This window comes from Pleuronectes platessa, chromosome 12 (assembly GCF_947347685.1).
Source record: "Pleuronectes platessa chromosome 12, fPlePla1.1, whole genome shotgun sequence".
NCBI classification, from domain to species: Eukaryota; Metazoa; Chordata; class Actinopteri; order Pleuronectiformes; family Pleuronectidae; genus Pleuronectes; species Pleuronectes platessa.
The window spans coordinates 18,261,080-18,279,992 of record NC_070637.1 but is presented as its reverse complement, the minus strand read 5'-3'; the positions used below and the strand labels follow the sequence as shown (position 1 = coordinate 18,279,992).

The 18,913-nt window shown below is 42.0% G+C and overlaps 2 protein-coding genes across 3 annotated transcripts in view; one reads left to right on the top strand and one right to left on the bottom strand.

The window, feature by feature from the left end:
• Positions 1–9,962, top strand: part of LOC128453874 (VPS10 domain-containing receptor SorCS1) — a 48,843-nt gene extending 38,881 nt beyond the window's left edge. For both annotated transcript variants that reach the window (XM_053436977.1, XM_053436978.1), the window contains exons 23-27: positions 431–565; positions 4,239–4,338; positions 5,379–5,487; positions 6,641–6,795; positions 8,680–9,962. In XM_053436977.1, coding sequence (XP_053292952.1) covers positions 431–565; positions 4,239–4,338; positions 5,379–5,487; positions 6,641–6,795; positions 8,680–8,738 — 558 coding nt within the window. In that variant the 3' untranslated portion in view covers positions 8,739–9,962. The remainder of the gene's footprint in view (positions 1–430; positions 566–4,238; positions 4,339–5,378; positions 5,488–6,640; positions 6,796–8,679) is intronic.
• Positions 9,963–12,524: 2,562 nt separating this feature from the next.
• The window catches only part of sorcs3b (sortilin related VPS10 domain containing receptor 3b), a 42,883-nt gene continuing 36,494 nt past the window's right edge, over positions 12,525–18,913 (bottom strand). Inside the window, exons 25-27 of the mRNA XM_053436348.1 lie at positions 18,487–18,592; positions 18,038–18,198; positions 12,525–13,806 (exon numbers count right to left, since the gene is read on the bottom strand). Coding sequence (XP_053292323.1) covers positions 13,742–13,806; positions 18,038–18,198; positions 18,487–18,592 — 332 coding nt within the window. The 3' untranslated portion in view covers positions 12,525–13,741. The remainder of the gene's footprint in view (positions 13,807–18,037; positions 18,199–18,486; positions 18,593–18,913) is intronic.

The following is an 18,913-nucleotide window of genomic DNA, read 5'->3' as shown; positions in this document are numbered from 1 at the left end:
GCAGCAGGTTATGGAAAAGAGCAGAACACTGAACTCTATATATAACCGACAGTAGCCCTCAGTATGAAACATTCACTTTGACCTTCTGCCTTGTCAGATATTACCCGGGTTTACACCTGGAAACTGACAGCAGACCTCTGCTTATGGCGTAAAGGCACTAAAAGCATTGGCCTTCACTGAAGACTGTCAAACTGCACTTGCAGGTTTCCGTTGATCCGTGCATCACATCTGGACAGAGGCTGGTACTTAGGCAAATGATACGTGAGGCAGAAAGGCTGCAGTAGGTACTCATTAATGCAGGCAACCCCCCACCCACCCACCCACCCACCCTACCTACCAAGAATCATACCTCAAGGCCCAAATCGTAGAATGTCGTCCCCAAACATTTCCAATCAAAACCCTGTTTAATGAGTTCTGTTCTTTATTAAAGGTCACGGGAATCAGCGCGGATCAGCTCCTGGTCACCGTGCTTCCAGGTTTACCGACCACGGCGGAGGTGTTTATCGTGCCTGAGAGGAGGTCAAGAGACGGAGCCGTGGGTGAAAAGTGGGCGCACCTTGATCAGGTACCGTCTCATCAAATCGGTTTTAATGGCCCCTGGCAGATGCTCGCCACTATGTTGTGTTCTGTGTGTAATTAAAGCGGCATAAAAAGTGAGCTGAGTGGGTTGAGAGGCTCCGGAGAGAGAGAGAGAACGTCCCTGGAGAACATGTTCTTTACTTTAGAGTGTCACACAATGCTACTGAGTTATGACATTGAGCTGCTGTTGTATTAAAAAGGGAACATATTTTATGATGTTTGAACACTGCTCTCTCGCCTGAAGGCTGCAGTGAGTATTGAAGCTTTATTATCGAGTGGGTTCATGTGAAAAACACACAATACTTGCACAGAAACTTAACTTTTGAGGGACTTATATGGTTAGTTATATGCTATAGACACATATAGACACATAGTTGGTATTTTTTTCATTATATCACATAGTATTCCCATCATAGTCTTATCTTAGATAAAGTTGAGTTTCTCCTTATTTTTATTAACAGCTGTAGACCAGTTTGAGAGTTTTCCCTTCAGCCTCCTGCCTGACAGAGTTCTTGTTAGTTGCCCTAAAAGTTAATTATCCTGTGTCATGAGTCTATCAGGGACTTCCGACCCTTTATATCGCAGCTAAAGAGCAAAGAAGCTCTGCGAATATTTCCTTTTGTCTGAAAAAGAACAAATCCCTCATCCCTTGTTTTTTTTCTCAGTGTAACCTCTTATTACAGAACTGCATATAGCTGCAGTCACACTCACTTATATGGAGCGACACCTGTGATAGGTTGCGGGCGAGTTCAGGTTCAGGCAACTCGGGCTGCGCTGCTCTAATCATGTGACACGTGCCTCGCTCTCCACAACCCGGCAGTCTGCTGGAGCTGCAGAGATTTCCCATCGCTCCCCTTGCTCGTCGATGCCCCTGCTGCCCTGCTTCGGTATCGCCTGTCGATTCAGCTCCGGCAGCGGCCCGGCCTCCACCTGCCGGCTCCGACAGGGGAGTCAAAGGGATTTGCTCGTCTTACCACGTTCTACGAAATTCAATCACAAGTTGGAGCAGAGACACCAAACTCTCACTTCTGCTGCTGCAATAACTATTTCAAACGGGAGTTGTCTGACTGAACTCGTGAGCAGTGGAGTTGCCTTTTGGATTTTCGTGTTGCGGCATATAATCACCAGGATATTTAATGTTTGTTGTCTTTGATCTTCTGTGCAGCAGTTTGGCTTATTTACTAACGTCATATCTGAGGATTTTTTTTGAAGCATGCATATGTTCTGGAGATGTTTCCAGGAAAATTTTACATCTTAATTTCACTGCCTCTTTGTTGTGCACAGGACTTACTGTATAGTACTTCAGTGGGTGGTGCTGTGATCTGTGCAGGTATCTGTTTCATCTTTATATCCCAGGCCCATTTTCCTCCTTTATCTCAGATACAATATCACTTGTGATGAAGTGAAAGGAGGCTGCACATCAACTGTTATTTCATCACACCATCTACATTTTATTACATTTTTTTTGCATTTCACATACCTTGAATGGTTCTTTCCTTCCTGGCAGCCACTGGTTTCCACTCTTTTCAGTCTGGGGTGAAAATCCACTTGTGGAGTCTTCGGGCTGGTTCTGGGTGGAGGTAATACATCACAATGAGCCTCGCGTCTGCATTTATATTTGTCAAAGTAACATTATCGCTGCACGGTAACACAGTTTTAAGTGCAGCTTGGTTTAGGAAGTCTGCGCTCCATGGCCATGCAACAATAAGGTTAACTTTGACAAAAATAAATGAAGACTTGAAACTCGCAGTGATGAATTATCAAAGTCGGGCGAGTTTTAAAGTCTCCAAAGATGTGTTTTAATACCAGGGGGGAATGAATGGGCTCCACAGGCCGCGTGGTGGGGAGGGAAAACGCTGCTACTTCTTGGAGAAGGTCAGCTGTAATGAAGACTGTACGTTTTTGTTTTAATTGGGGTAAAGAATGCAAAAAACAAAAACCTCTGGAGTGGTTCATTAAGAGAAAATACAGAGAAGAGGAGCAATATGTTGTGGCTGCACTGTTAATATCATGCAGGTACATAAGATCTCAGCTCATAAGATGCTTTCAAACCTCTAACTCACTTTCTAGATTCTAGATTAAACCTCTAAACAAACAACTGCCACTGAATTCTTCCACTATTCTGGATTTCACAATAGTTTAAACCTACAGCAGGAACTTCTCTTGTTCCTTTAAGGATTGTTTTCCTTCCCCTCTTTTTCCCCCTAATTGCACTCATTTGTTTCACAGACGCTGAACCTCTCTGAAATGATTTTATGTCTTTATCGCTTAAGTGCTAAATGGCTTAATGTTCCCAGTGTCCCCATGCGCTTTGTGTTCCAATACCGTTGACAGAGCAACGCACAATGTGGACACTAGAGGGCAATGTCCTCCCACGTAAAAGCACAGAATCCTTCAGTGTCTCTGCACAACACCTCTCAGGAGTTGAGACACTTGCATAAACCTCAAGATAATAACACGGCCATAATCGTCTCCAGCCACTGTGCCTCGTGGCTGTTATTTAATTTTTCCTCAGAATAAAAAATAAGATTCCTGGAATCTTCACAGTTGATCCCTCATCGAGCTGCTCGATATGTAAACAAAGCAATTAACCAGAGCCATTTTCTTAACGCACCAGCGAGACAGGGCTCATCTATTCATCATAACGGATGGGACCTCGATGTATCACAAGTAAACATCATTCTGCTGGCTCATAGTCAGTCTTGAACTAAGTTAATAGGTATTTAATTACATTGATGCATCATATAATTGGCAGCATCGGGGAGGGAGAGGAACTGGGGCAGGCGGGCTGGATTGGGAATTAAAGAGATGTATTTATCTAAAGCCTGTCTGATTACCTGGCAGAACCTCACAGACAATAGGGTAATAAATCTTCAGTGCACTGTTCTCATCTCCTGTGAATGACTTGCAACGTGGATGCACTGAGTGAATGTGTGTCCCTGTGTGTGTGAGCGTGTGTGTTAGTATGTGTGTGTGTGTAGCAGCTTATTAAAATGTGTAATAGATTTACTGACCCTGATATGCCACTAGAACAAAAAGTAATTATTCATACTGTGTAGAGCAGTCTAATTTTAACCAGTGGAAAGATTTTAGAAAGAGCGAGATGGAATTAGTGAGGCATTGCTAAGAACTCAAATAGGCTCCGGGAAGGCGTTTTGCTCTCTTGTTAAATGACTGCTTCATCAAGGTGTGAAAAACAGGAGGCGCTTCAGGGAAGAAAAATAAAAAAAGTGCAATTTTATTATATGAGGGCAAATCCTTTTGATTTACAATGGCACCGACTCACTGAACTTTTACATCGCTTAATCATGTTGTGTTGAAAGTAGGTAAACCTGAGGAGTTCCCTGTGGTAGAAATAGCAGGATTCATTTTGTTAAATGTCACCTCCTCACTATAAGCCCGCTGCCCTTTCTCCTCCTGATAAGGTTTCCATCGCCGTTTAATAGCCTGCTGCTGTGTCTGTGCAGCAGGTTTGGTTTTCCTCCTTGTGTCATATCAACATTTGCACCTCTTTAGAAAGAGGCAAAAATTTCCGATTCATAATTTAGGCTGTCGGAAGAAATGACTCGCGGATGAAATATTGATGACTGTGGAGTATTGCTGTGCAGCCGCGGCTAACACGGTCCTCTCTGCTCTGTCACTCCTCCTCCTCCTCGCAGCTTTCTCAGGTTCTGCTAAGTGCTCTGAACCAGGACCTCGTCCAGTTCACACTCAAGCCGGGGGTGCAGGTGAACGTGTATGCCACCCGGCTGTCTCCGGGTGAGTCGGCCTTGTCTGCCCCACACTTACCTGAAATACCTAATGTTGGCCCGAGCCATTTCGGGGGGGAAGCGGTGCCTTTTGAGTGGTTGTCTCTTATTTTAGGCCACACATTGTGCAAGTCTTCCAGTCGGGAGATAAAGATGAATAGTAGGTCTGCAAGGAAAGAAACTACTTTTAATATATGTATCCAGGACTCCATGGGCAGGAGTAATGGCACCGAGTGGATTTTCCCGGTGATATAAAGTAGCTTAATCTAACCCTCAAAGAACTAGAATGGCCCTTCTTTCTGCATGTTCCATTGCTGCCCATTCTAAATATTTTATATGTATTCTACACTCACTTAGTGCTGAAATCAGTTATAGTTGAAGCAGCTGAAAGAAAGTCTATCAGCAACTATTTAATAATCTAGTTTATCAACATAATTGACAATGTTTACAGGTTCCTCCTCCTCAAATTTGAGAATTTTGCCTTTTTAAGTCGTTACAAACAGATTTTCTATAACAAAATTAATAACTTATAAATAATGGATGTTTTTAACAATTTTTTTGACATTTTACTGACTAAAATAATAGAAGTTGAGTATGCACCCCGACCAAGGCCCAGCAGCCCTCTTAAAACGCTGCATTTAAATTCACTAGATATGGATTTTTATCTGGATCTCTACCAAATTGCACACACTCATAGATATCAGAGCTCTAACTTTGCCAGATTTTTAGATCAATTAATTACTCCCTGGGAAATTCAGTGAAAAAAAAAACGAGCCTATCTCGGAGTAGTAGAGAAAATCAAAAATAATTCTTCCATCTGGCCCCTGATCTGGGAACATGACCTCTTCTGCAGAGGTTAAACTAGTTAAGTGTTTATTGGACATCAGTTCTCCTGCTCATGACTCTCACACATCGTCAAAGACACAGCGATGATTCTCCTCTGTTGTATAATAGGATTATTATATAATTCATATCCATATAAGATGGGGGAAAAAAAGCATTTGCCCTGAGTGTGCTCTCATTTTCTCTTCCACTCTTTCTCCTTCAAAGCTCCTCTTGTGGACAGCAGCGATAGCAGCCACAGCGGCACTGCAGTCATCCTGCTCATCTCTGTCGTGCTGATGGGATTGGCTGTGTTTGTAATATACACGTTTAAAAGGTACAGTATATCCTGGATGTGATCTATTGTAACCACAAGCTGAGCACAGCCGCTGGGGGAAACAGCCAGATAGGTGTGAAAGCACATCGTGGAGAATATCAACAATAAGATAATGTAACTGCTGTTTTATTTGTGTGTGTGTGTGTGTGTGTGCATGGAGTGTGTTTGCATTTGCATAATGGCCTTATATAGAGTCGGCCCCATTATCTACAAGCTAGCACCTCGCTGCTGAACTCCTAAAAGTTTCCAGAAGTATCCCGACCCCATATATCTCTCAGTTATGGTCGTCCGCGGCGCAATAATAGCTGGAGGAATAAGACGATTCCCCTCTGTCTCAATCTGCAGAATATTACAGGGAATGACAGTCTAATCAATTCTCCCAGAGAGCTGAATGGGTGTCATAGTCCCGCAGTTATCAATATTCATCTATCTGACAATGTGAGGGTTGACCTTTCGGAAATGCTAAACACAGCCATTCAAGGTGAGGCATCCTCTGCAGAATGGCAGGGAAGGTTGAGGAGATAAGTCCTGAGACAACATATATTATACAGTGAGGGACGTACAGTAAATAGCATCCTCCGCCAAAGGTAATCCCACGTCAGTCACCGGGGGGGACGTTTCACTCTGTCGGTAGTTTTTTGGGGGAATTTTTTTTTTGTACTCATAAAGTAAAAGACCACTTAACGTTAACTTTCTGGATTATAATTACTACATTAAGAAATCTACGTCGAGTCTCTAAAGCTGCCGCAGATGTCACAGCACCAGCTGCGGCTGCAAACTCACAGGGGGGGGGGAGAATCTGAAATTAGAAATGCAAGATGTTAGTTTTAAGCAAGAATTGGAGGAGTGGGTGGTGTGTGTGTGTGAGGGGGGGGGGGCTGCATCTGAGGGAATGAAAAATTGATTGAAAACCGAGGTGAACAATATGAAAGTGAGAGAGCAATGCCCAGTGGAACGCAAAATGCCCCAGTTTCCAGCTTCCAGGCGATCCTCTCCCATCCTTTAGCGGTTAAAAATAGCACATGACACATTATGCTTAGTGAAAACATTAGTGAAACAGACCTGATGGCAGGTTTCCATTAAGTTGCCTTTTTTAAATAAAAAAAACCTGCTTCTTTTTTCTTTTTTTCTTCCGCCCCTGCACGGCCTGCAGGAAGTTTCCCGGCATCAACACATACACAGCGGAGCAGCCTGACAAAGAACAAGAGGTCATCCCCACAGTGACCTCCATCGCCGTCCCGGACCCTGAGGGGGACAAGCTGACTTCACTGGATCATGTGGACATACAGCTGGACTCAAAAAGCAGAGGTATATTCATTTATTTCTCCTTTTAAAGCTACAGGCACACCTCAGGAATACACAGGCTTTATGCGGATTGTTGGAAAAGTGAAGGTTGTCTGTCGTGTTCTATCAGTCAGGCTGTGGTTTCAAACCTGTAACGGACAATTAACAGAAAGACTGTAGTTTCTCAACCGACCAGTATCTTGGCAACTGGTTATAACTTCCCCAGGTTTTGAGATAAAGAGATATCTATGTGATATCGACTGCCGCACCATCACAGTGGAGTCGCGTGAAATTTCATTATGTGTTCCGACCGATTTTTGGGGGAAATGAAATTGCTTTTTTTTTAAAAATTCAACATGGGCACATCCTCCCTGGAACAATTTACCCATTTCTCTTGATCATCCGTAGAACGCAATGTGAACTGTTTGTTGTTGTTCCTGTAAAAATAAAACAAAAATCATTCAGGGTGAAAACATAAAAGCAATTTGAATTTTCATTCCATTTTCCATTCGGCTAAATTGAAGTTTATTTCGTTTGGACTTTTTCCTCCGAAGTTGCCAAGCAGTGATGCTGTGTGTGTGTGTGTGTGTGTGTGTGTGTGTGTGTGTGTGTGTGTGTCTGTGTGTTAATGTTGTCGTCCTCATTCTGAGCACTGATTCCGCTTTTCATCTTGCAAAGATTTAACCACTTACCGTGAGGAAGTAATGGAAATTGTTCATAAGAATAAATTAAAGATTCTTTTCTTCTGTACTTTTCCACCTTTTGTTCATCAACATAAACTCTGCTGCCAGATTATTAGGTAAACCCACAGACTGTGTATACAGACCCGTCTCCACTTCCTCTCATTATCCAGAAATTAACCCTAAATATCCCGGATTCAAACACCAAACATCTTTCACAATCAGGGCCAGAATATGCAGAGTTGGAATCGGGGGGGATGGAGCCGTGTCGACCAATCACAAGTCGGTCTCAGCTGTCACTCATGAAGCTTCATCCTGTTTTTAAAGCATGTAATAAATAATAAAAACCAGGATTACAGGAATAAGAAGCACTTACACACACCTCAGTGTGACCTAATGTGACAGAAACAATTGAGATAAGTTATTTGACATAGAGGAGGGATTTATGACCTTTACAGCAGCACAGCCACCAGGGGGCAATTGAGACTCTTTTGGCTTCACTTACAGGGACCTGTCATGTCAGCAATCTTTATAAACAGTGTGTGGGTACAACTGAACACAAATATTTGATTCTTACACAAACAAATGTGAAGGAAACAAAAAGCAAATCGGGCAATTTGATCATCCACCAGACTGGGAAGTGCAGCATCACTGCTATTAACCACTGGAGGTTTCAAATCGTTTTAATGCTCTGATCGTCACAAACATTTCATCTGTCTCCTTTGTGCTGGATTTGTGGCAGTAAGTACAAATAAAAATCTGTTTTCTGTAAACTTTGCAAATCTAAAGCAGGTTTTCACTTGCTGTGAGGCGCTGATGTGACTCGTCCTCCCCTTGTGTTATCGTCCAAGTTGCCAAGATACAGTCATTACTGCGCGCTGTACTTATTTGCCCGCCTGAGTTTGACATAGTGAGGTATTAGTATTCACAGGTAAGTGAAGCAGAATCAAGTGCAAGGCTAAAGTGATGAAATGTCAGGGTGAATTATTTGACCCAATAAAATAATTAGTGCATCAGGAAAGTAGCGGAGTGGTGAAAGCATTTTCATCAAGAAATATCTACGAGGTTCCAGCTGATTTACCTCCGACCCGCAGCTAAACAATCGACCCATCCAAGATAAATGTGTTTGCCTGCAAAAAAAATAAAAAAAATAAATACACCCGCATGCAAATGGCTACATAAAATTCCTCCTGTCTTTTTTTCTCTCCCCTTTCTTCTCCCTCGCCAGGCTACCTGCCATCTCACACAGACATCAAGCTCTCTGATGAAGCGCCCCATGTGTTTTAATGTTGAGAGTCTATGACCGACTCAAAAGCAATACATCTTCTTTGGCAGTTACTTCCAGCAAGCTATGAAACCACGGTCACAATGAATAGTCTCGAGTGTTTTTGCTACCCATGCATGGATGGACCAGTTCACACTGTGCTGCCTAATCCCTCTGAGGAGACTGTACAGATTTATACTCGCTTCCTGGAAGAAAAAAAGAAAAAATGGGGGGACACTTTTTGACTGGAAATACTTGTATTTTTGCAAGGACATTGATCTTTTTATGTAAATAATAACATCCATAATGGAGGAGGTACAAGTTATTGGTCTCAGCTGTGTTACGGCTGCGTCTGCTCAAATATGAAAAAATATCAACCGGGGGGAGCAGAAGTGATGTGTAATAATATCTATGCTTTTTATTACCGCTCTTTGGGGCTTGTGTTTGTGAAGTTTACTTTGTTTAATGTGGAAGCAGCTTATCGGAGCTAAGACAGTGAGGGAAGCAGCTTCATTAAGCTCTGTACAATCAGTTAATCTTATCAGCACATCCCCATCAAATGAAAGCTTGCAATATCCAGGAGATGACGGAGGAGGGCCTCTAGTCCCAGATCTGTGTGTTCCATCATGTCTGTCTCTCTGCCGCTCCGAATGTTACACAAGTCAGGAACAACAACACACCAACACAGGATGAAAGTGGATATAGGTGTGGAGAGTAGATGAGAAGCAGAGCCATCCCTCTTGTTTAGGAGACTGAAGTTGTTTTAGTGGCACTGCAACCAAACGTTAAACCCACTTTAAAACAGATTATGAGCAAATCTTCTAATCTAGATCATGCATATGGATTAGAGTCGCGGCAGCAGCCGTACATTTGATTTGATTTACAGACAAACAAAAGCCGTGACTTTTTAAACTGGAGCTTCGTAGTCATTTGTTGCCCGGGAGCCTTTTCTTCTTGTACATTCTGGTTTCTAGGAGAACAATGTTTGATATGATGTTTGTTTCCTCTGCGTTTAACTCATCTGTGGTGATGCAGCAAGAAAAATAAAAAAATAAAAAAAGTGCCACAGTTTTAATTAGTCATTAGTTCAAGGTTTATTCACTGCTAGATTCGGAGACTGCAGCTTGGGCTCAGATCCAAAATGTCTGATGTGTTTTTTGTTGTTGTTTCTTTGAACTGATCCGACTGTGAAGGTTGTGGCGCCCTCACATGTATCTACACCAGGTTGGCTGCAATGTTTTATTTATTCTCGCCTGTTCGTATTTAACCACGAGGAGACGAGCGGCTCCACATGGCTTCTCCTCTCAGTTTACTGTGAAAGCACAAGGAGGCCTGCCGGTCTGTTGTGGGTTCTCGCCCCCCCCCCTCCGAGGACGCGGTGGACAAAGAGGGAGCCGATTTGTTCGTCCTCCTCGGCTGCGAGGGACGCGCAGATAGAGAAAGACGTATCTCCTGTCAATAAGCCTCGGCCTACACACAGAGCCACTGTCTCTTTGGGATAAGTACTGAAGTTTTTCTTCATCAAACTTTTCTTTTTAAGTGTTGTCAGCATCATATGTCAGGAAGACAAATTGACTAGAGGCCGCTCCATACTTCTTCCCCTCTCCGATCCTCCATTTGAGCCCCGGAGCATAAATAAACTTGTGCTCACGATCAGATGAACTCTGTCTCCCCACGCCGATACATCAGAGGAGTTTTTACTTGGGCTCTCGACATTTATTTAACTCAATTCTTTCTGTTGTCCCACTAATCGACCTGTGAATATGACTGTGAACATATTTGCATGATGCTTTTTCTTTTCTTTTTTCTATTTGAAGTTACTTGAAAACTATGTCTTTACTAGCAGAAAAATGAAATGTTAGAAATGTGAACTGCAGTATTCTCCATTTTTCTCAAGAGGCCAGACGAGTCGTTCATTACAAGTGACGTGTTTAATCAGTGGCTTGTTACTGTGGTTTTTCATCTGATCTTGCAAAAAGTAACCTTGGTTTGCAGAATAAAGCAGAAACACAGCAGTGACGCTGCGTGGCTGGTTGAACTCACTCATTTCCAAAAGCACGAACAGCTCATGTTTGCCGTCCTCTTCGATCCGTTGGCTTTTAGTTGTGTTTGACTTTTGATTTAGTCCATCACTCGACTTCATGAAGGGCAGAACTGTTCGACTCCGGCTCAGCTGAAGCTTTGTCAGACCGACGCTCTCCCTTTGTGGTAATTGAGCTTTTTCTGCTCGGTCTCTCACAAGTTATCAAGGTTCAAAGTTTCAGTGGAGCCGTTTTCCTGGCGGTGGGACTGAGCGGGAGGACACTGAAAAGCACCGAGTAGCCTGGAGTGATTCTAATGGGCTCGTTGCTCAACTCTCCCACTGTGCTACAAATTAATTATCTCCACCCCGGGAAATCCACACACACACACACACACACACACACACACACACACACACACACACACACACACACACACACACACACACACACACAGAATCAAGGAAGATTTTCCCAGACTGGGTCGCACCTTGAATGAAAAATGTCCCACAACAATAACCCACAGCAATATTGTGTTAGCCACAGTGTGAAATTGATGAGCATGTTTCCTTTCATTGAGTGCTACATTACAGTGTCGGGCCGCAGCGAATCATCCATTAGTGATTGTCACCGTTCAATTTGATTGTGCCACCGCCGAACATCCCAGGGCAGTTAGAGAGAGGCCTTGGTGTTAATTCAGACTGAGAGCAGGAGCAGGAGTAAGACTCTCGGGGCGCCGATGGCTGCTGGAGTGATGAAGATTGGTGTGTGTGATATGAAGCTGCTGAAGTGGCAAACAAAATGCAAAACAGGGAAAAGCAAGGGCCTGGTCGCTGCTCGCGTGTGTGTGTGTGTGTGTGTGTGTGTGTGTGTGTGTGTGTGTGTGTGTGTGTGTGTGTGTGTGTGTGTGTGTGTGTGTGTGTGTGTGTGTGTGTGTGTGTGTGTGTGTGTGTGTGTGTGTGTGTGTGTGTGTGTGTGTGTGTGTGTGTGTGTGTGTGTGTGTGTGTGTGTGAGAGAGGACTCAGCCAATCAACTGCTCAATCCTGTCCTCCAACCTCAGTGTCACTTTGCCACGTTAATGTGCAGCACTTTAAAAGTTCTAAAGCCCGAAATTCTTCTTTTTGCAAAATCCTGTATCTCATCACTCGACTACAGCCTCGGTAATTGTTCCCATTAAATAGCAACCGCCTGTAAACGGTGAACTTGAGTGACGGAGCGATGGGGCTCGAACGCTGCTCGGTGGAGGTGTCAGATGGGAATCTTCACATGGGTGTTATCACACTTCTGTCCATTAAATCCTGCCGCAGAGCCTCTTTGGGATCATTAAAAGTGGTTTGCAGCGATGATACACTGTCGGCTACCAGGCACCTGCGTTTCCGATAAGGCCGCCGCTGTGTTGTAAAAACAAAGCTTCATGAGCCCATTTGTTTCCAGGTTTATGGTCACGGCGACACGGCCATTTCTCATCCACTGACAGCCCGGAGAAAAAAAAAAGAAGCTGCTTCTGCATCACTCTGCTCAGGAAACAAAAGCCAGAACCATATTGAAATCTGAAAGTCTGCAAAGTGTCACTTGTGGGTGCATGTGATGGAAAAGATGAAAACAAATAGGGTTCCATATAAAAATACATTTATTTTGAACAATTTCAAAATGGCCATTTGTTCACAGTAAGAAATATGATTCAAAACAACACAATGTTTCTTATCATTGACAAAAAGGAACGATATCATAGATCATGCACAACTCTTTAGGCAATTGCACGACTGCACTATTAGACAGGGTGTATTAATAACGTGTGTAATGTGTAAACTTTAAAATCACCATGGTATATATATTTAAATATATATATATATATATATACAGTACTCGGTCACCCTAAGTTAATGGAAAGTCTTTTATCACAGATAATTAGGGCATGCTACTGTAAAAAATACAAAATAAAAAAGGACATACAGCTGAAGGTCGTGGACACATCCGTCTGTCTGTGATCGGTGGTTTGACTTTACAATAAAGTAGAATGGAGCTACTGTATACATTTACATCCCATCTCTTTCTATATACAAGTTACCAGACCCTCATATGTCCACACATGACGCTTCCTGTCATGTGCCATCAATCAAAAAACCAAACTACACATTGCTTTCTTTCACATTCACATTAGTCAGATTTCGAAATTTTTACATATATTCATTATATTTACAACTCAAAGACCTCTAGCTATCAGGCAGTTAATGTTAATGTTCATCCAGAATTTATTCTGAGTGATTTAAAAGTGTCATATCCAGATAATGACTGAGCCCAAAATGGCCTATTAATTATATTTCTGTCATATGGATTTAACACAACATGTCTCCTCTCTTCAGTGACAACTTTTACTTTTACATTTTTAGCGGTGTAAGCCCTGTGTAGTAATATAAAGGCCTAATATTATCGTTATAGTAAAGTTGATTATAAATATTGACAAGACCCTCATGAAGTTTCAATTGAATACTGATTATCCTTCACATTCTTTCTCTCCAAACCTTTTCTCATTTACATTGCATCAATATTTCCACCCGACTCATTGTCAATTTCATTTCAGTGACTCACCCTCCTACCCACATATTATCCTAATAAAAGAACCACTCTGATGTCACAGGGAGCCAAGTAAATTGTCAGTATTGGCTGAATATTCATAAAACACCCAAATTAGTAATGTCACATCCGTGGAGGCGGCAGAGAACGAGGGATCCCTGATGTTAATTGGGCGTTTGGTGCCGGGCGCTGTGGCTGTTATTGGCCAATTTCAGCAAATTCACCGCCCTCGAACTAGAGGTCTCTGGTTCCACGTGTTTATCTTCTTCAGGTTTTTTAAACTACATACTTACTTATTCTATCCATGTGCATTAAAAACATGACTTTGAACGATAGCAGCTATCATCGTGAGATAAATCAATCAAAAAACAATGCAGACAAAAGCAAACTATCTCGGCACGATCGAGCCACAACAACAACCTGTCCTTACTTTAGACATTAGTACAGTTTGGAAACTCCCTCGTTACAATTCTCTCCATGTTTCTTCCAATTCCTCCTGAAAAACATGCAAACAGAATTAGAAAAACACTGAATACAGGGACAGTCGACTCCCTCGCCTCCACATGCACACGACACGTTTCCAGCCTCTGAGATACTTCGGCTTCATCTGCGTGACACAGAATTCTGAGTGAAGTTATAACTGCTTTTAAACATCAATCAAACAAGCGGAAAAACTCAATCTAGATTTCTCTAATCGTTTCACTTGAAGATCAAATGGTTTGTGCTCGTGTTTTTACACCGAATTATAAATTCATCACCCGGGCCTCTCGGTTGAAAAGCCCCCTGTTGTTTCAACAAAGGCACATGGGCGCTCCGAGCATGTGGGAGCTGCCGATGGAGGCCCCCGATAAGATGGAGCCGCTGTGACAAGAGGGGTCGTTCAGATTGTGCAGACACTGGCTTTTTCAAAAGGTGACATTTTCATCTTTTGATTGTGTCAGAATGTTTAAATGGGAGGATTTGTACAGAGCTGCATCATACTCATAAATCAGGAGATCTTTGTCTGTCCTTCTCAACAACCGCTCATCCTGTCAACTTCTAACTTGGCGGGATTGTTAATGAAGTGTAATGTTGACTCTGAAATGTTTTACCGAGACCAGAACACTAACCTCCAGAGGCGGATCTATTGTTTTTGTGGGACGTAAAGGGGCCACAGTTTACACAGAGTCCTTTATATGTGTATTCCTGGTTCAGCAAGGTCAGCTCTATAGCTTTGAGCAAAGCCACACATCATTGAAAATTGTGTACTTGTAAAAAGCTTACACAATAAAATTTGATTGTTAGTATCATTAGTAAGTGACTTTTTCTACAACTGACGGGACAGGGGCACTTCAAGGGCCAATCAGAGTTCAGCTGGGCCCCATCTGGATCCGCCCCTGCTAACCCCACTTATTTTTAACTGCACAGTAACATCTATAAAAATGGGGCGACTCCACAGTGACGTCACACAATGTTGCTTTGTGTTTGAAGCTACAACTCATTATCCACAACAAAGTAAAGATCGGTTCAGATTTGTTAAAGAAAATATGATTAGTGAGCATATTAAGCATTATTAACGATTTCAATCTATGCAGTTGGTATCACAATCACAGTGTGAAAAGTAAAAGGTGAGATAGACTTTGAAATAGAACATACAGGCTCCTCATCCAAATTCTTATTATTACTGTTTGCTCTAAAACGTCAAAGTAAATTTAGATGCTACAGCGCGGGGACACTGACTCATGGTTGGCACCTTTCAAACATTTCTCTGGTGATCTTCATCTACCAGCAGCAGAATTTCTTTCTCGCTCCAGTTTTCCTTTATTTTTTTATCCATTTCATCCCAATCTATATATTTCATATGTTAATCGACACTGGATATATTGAAAATGCAAGAACTGATTATTTCGTGGAAACAGTTTTCATTTCACCGCAGTAAAATATTCATTTAGTTGCGTTTCTGGACGATGAATTTAAGTCATATATATTTTATGTACGGTTTTGGTTTCCTGAGGGAAATACCTTGATATTTGGCTGTTAAATGCTCCACTATGCTCAGCAGATATCTCCTGACTGTGACTCTCTGCTGTTCGGGGATGAGAACATGATGCACAGTGGGTTGTTAGAGATTTTCTTTTGACCGAAACTCATTATTAGGATCCATAAAACCGGAAGGGAGCCGCGGATTCATTCTCTTGTTCACGAGCCTCCCATCGTCATTCGATAGATTATGATTAGGCCATTAAAATACTTAGTACTATAAAAATACAAATGCTCTAAGCTTCTTCCACAAATAAAAGTGTTGATTACAAAGTTTTTTAGGTGAATAAGTATCACTGAGTAAGACTCGTCATTTATGAGCTGGTAAGTAGAAGTAACTTGATCAATTTATTTTACATCTTACACTTTTACTACCAACGTCTTCTCTTTATATCTTAGGAGTAACTCTTATCGATTGGATGAATTCCAAAAAAGTTAACTTCCTCTCAGCACATGAGCATTGTGGGTAGTGTAATGAGACACTGATAGAAATAGCTCGAGATTTGATTTCAGGGACTTCATTTAAACACTTCTATTTCTGGGTAGACCTGTTCTGACGACCTCCTGTCTGGTGCAATTCATCATAGAGAAGAATCCTGACTTTCTTTTTCACAGATTATTTATTTTCCATTTCTTCTGATTTGCAAACGTCGACTTTATCACGAAACACGAGCCGATGTGTGAATCATCACAACCATCTGGTATTAACACAAATTAAGATCATAAACTTAATCTACTTAACGTCCAATTTTTATTTCAATCTTTCAAACGCTGGATTTAATCTCCAAATCTTCCTTTTAACCTTCATGAATTTGAACTATGTGGACTTGACTTCATAGCCTGAAGCTGAGTCGTGTCAACTATCGATGACTAACAGGTTTTTCTCCTTCTTCTTAGAGCTTGTGAAGCCATTTGGACTAAAATGAGAACACATAAAACCACTGAACCCAGACATTGATTAAATTAAAACTGGTTAATGTTTTTTTCCTCTGGTAGGGGGCATGTTTCCAGAGGATGGAGCAGGACCTGAGGAAGATGTTACACTTCATAAAGTAAACTGCAATTCAGAGGAATATTGTGTTAAGACCAGGCGTGTTTTAAATCTACACATCAATCTACTCCCAATACACGAGTGAGATATAATGATTACTGGTAATTGTGCTGTGAGTGGACAGTGACCTGCACTAGTGAGCTCATTTGAAAGCAGTTAGCTTAATTGTACACTTCTAAAAAGGGATTGAAGTTTTGAGGGAGCCTTTGTATCGCAGCCAAAGTCAGACAGCACGAGCGTCAAGCCACGCTTCAGAATATTAATGAAATCTTTAAACAGCAGGTAGTAAATTCATTTAATCTACCGAGGCTCCAAATCAAAGACCTCTTGCTGCTCCTGCCCTTTTTGCAAATAAACACTTCTGAAAGCCGCCGAAACCGAGTTAATTTTTATTTCAGATCAGCAAGGACTTGGGAAGGTGGAAACAGCTGAGGGATGAGGAACGGCCAAAGTGCTGAGTGACCAGAAAAAAAAAGGCCCTCTAGCCCACACATTTGTGTCAGGAGCACTGCAATGCTACTTTTGTCAAATGTCCCCCGGCGTCTGCAGGGACCGAGCGCTTCTCATCTGAAAGACATCACGGCGGACGTCAGGCATAACGATCAGAAAGTTCACTTGTCACCGTGACGCCTGGTGACTGTGCAGATGCTGCCGTTGTGGGCGAGCTGTGCAATTTGCCCCAAAAAGAAGAAGTGACAAGCTGCATCCGTTCCAGAAACTCAGCTGTGAGTTATATTTCAATGTACGGCAACATCAGTCACAGAGGAGCCCTTTGCATCCTTTAAATAAGACCGAGACGTATTTGGGTTTTTATGACTAAACCAAAATACAGTTAAATTGTATTCAAAACAGATGCTGTTTTGATGTGATGTGTTTTGGGGCAATAAAACCTTAATCAGCATCATTCTCCTCCAGTGACAGTCATCCCTTAAATCCCGTATTAGTGTGTCTGAGGAGCACGCTGGTATAAATGCTCTGTGTATAATTTACACTTGGCATTAAGCCTGCTGCACAGCTGCTGTCGTATTTTCTTCAAATTCTGTACTTTGACTTCAAACGTACATTTACTCATGAAGTACACGTACTGTACCTGAGTATTTAGCTTTTATATAGCTTTACTATTGGTGAATTCTAAAGGGAACTCTTAGGATTTACATTTTTTTTATCATTATTTTATTTTGCACTTTTTCACAATAAAACTTGCACATGTTTTTTGTGATTTCTTTTAACTCCACTGAAAACAATGCATTGCTACATTAAATTAATAGTTACGTTTTTAAAATAGCTCTAGATTTAATTGGGCTCTACATTAGAATGTGGTTGACAGTTGTGTAAGTAAAACGGTGTCACATGAACTGTATAAATGTCCTCAGTTTACAGGGTTGGCACAAGTGATGCTAATTACAACACCAGCAAAACGATGAAACAACAATGATGGCAATCATAACTCCACACGGGGGGAGGTTCCTATTTTTTTGTAAATGCACTGGTATCAGATCAGTAGTCGGTATAAACCAATACACAAAGTCCAGGTATTGGAATCATGAAGGGAAAACGGTGTCAGAACATCTCTAACTGTATCAATAATAATGATCCTGTAGTAATATATATAGTAACAGTTGTAGTATTAGAGGTAGAAAGTGTGTCGGTGAAGTACCTCTGCTTCTGGCCTCCAGATCTTTTGCCATGAGCTCTTTCGGAGCCGAAAAATCGCTGAGCTTCACTTTGGACATGTTGTCGTTCTGACCGACCGTGCTGATCACCTCCGGCTCCTTCTCGTGGCTGTCCTCCGTCTCGACGTGGATCCAAGGGATTTTCCTGAGCACGAGGAGCAAGATGTCAACATTGAGATCTACAGTTGTATTCAGCAACGTTCGCTTTCCGATCAAACCCCATAGACCTTAGAACATTCCCGAAAGACCATATATGTAATTGAGTAATCTGTCTGGCAGCTTGTTTTTATTTTGTTGTTTGTTTCTGGTGTGTGTTTTTACCCTATGTTTTGTTTTTGTTTGTGAATTTGTATTACGTCTTGTCAACACTTTGTTATGTATCTGAAAATTGTAAATAAAGTATTAAAAAAAACACAAAAAAAACCACACAGACCTTTTGAACTTGTAGATGAAGAACGCGGCGACGCCGACAAATACCACGGAGAGCAGCATCAGCATGGCCGACCCACTGTGGATGGCGTTTGAATCCACAAGTGGCGCTGAAAGGCAAACATGTCACACACGCGTCACATTTACAAACCAAGACAAATGTCTTAAAACCCCTTTTCTATTTTTTTTTCTTCCCTTAAGCCATGTCTTATTTCAGGGAGATTAGGTTTATTATCCCATGTCATGTAACAAACTGATCGCACAGTTTGAAGAGCAGCTCTCTGCACGTTATCCCCTCTGGGTATTAAAAGGAACCTTTAGGAGGTCCGCCGCCTCTCCCTGGGGCTCATCGTGCAGGTGAGCTTATGCATAGTCATGGCTTTTTAAACGCTGAGATGCAATATTTCCCCTCTCCGCCCATCTCTCTCTCC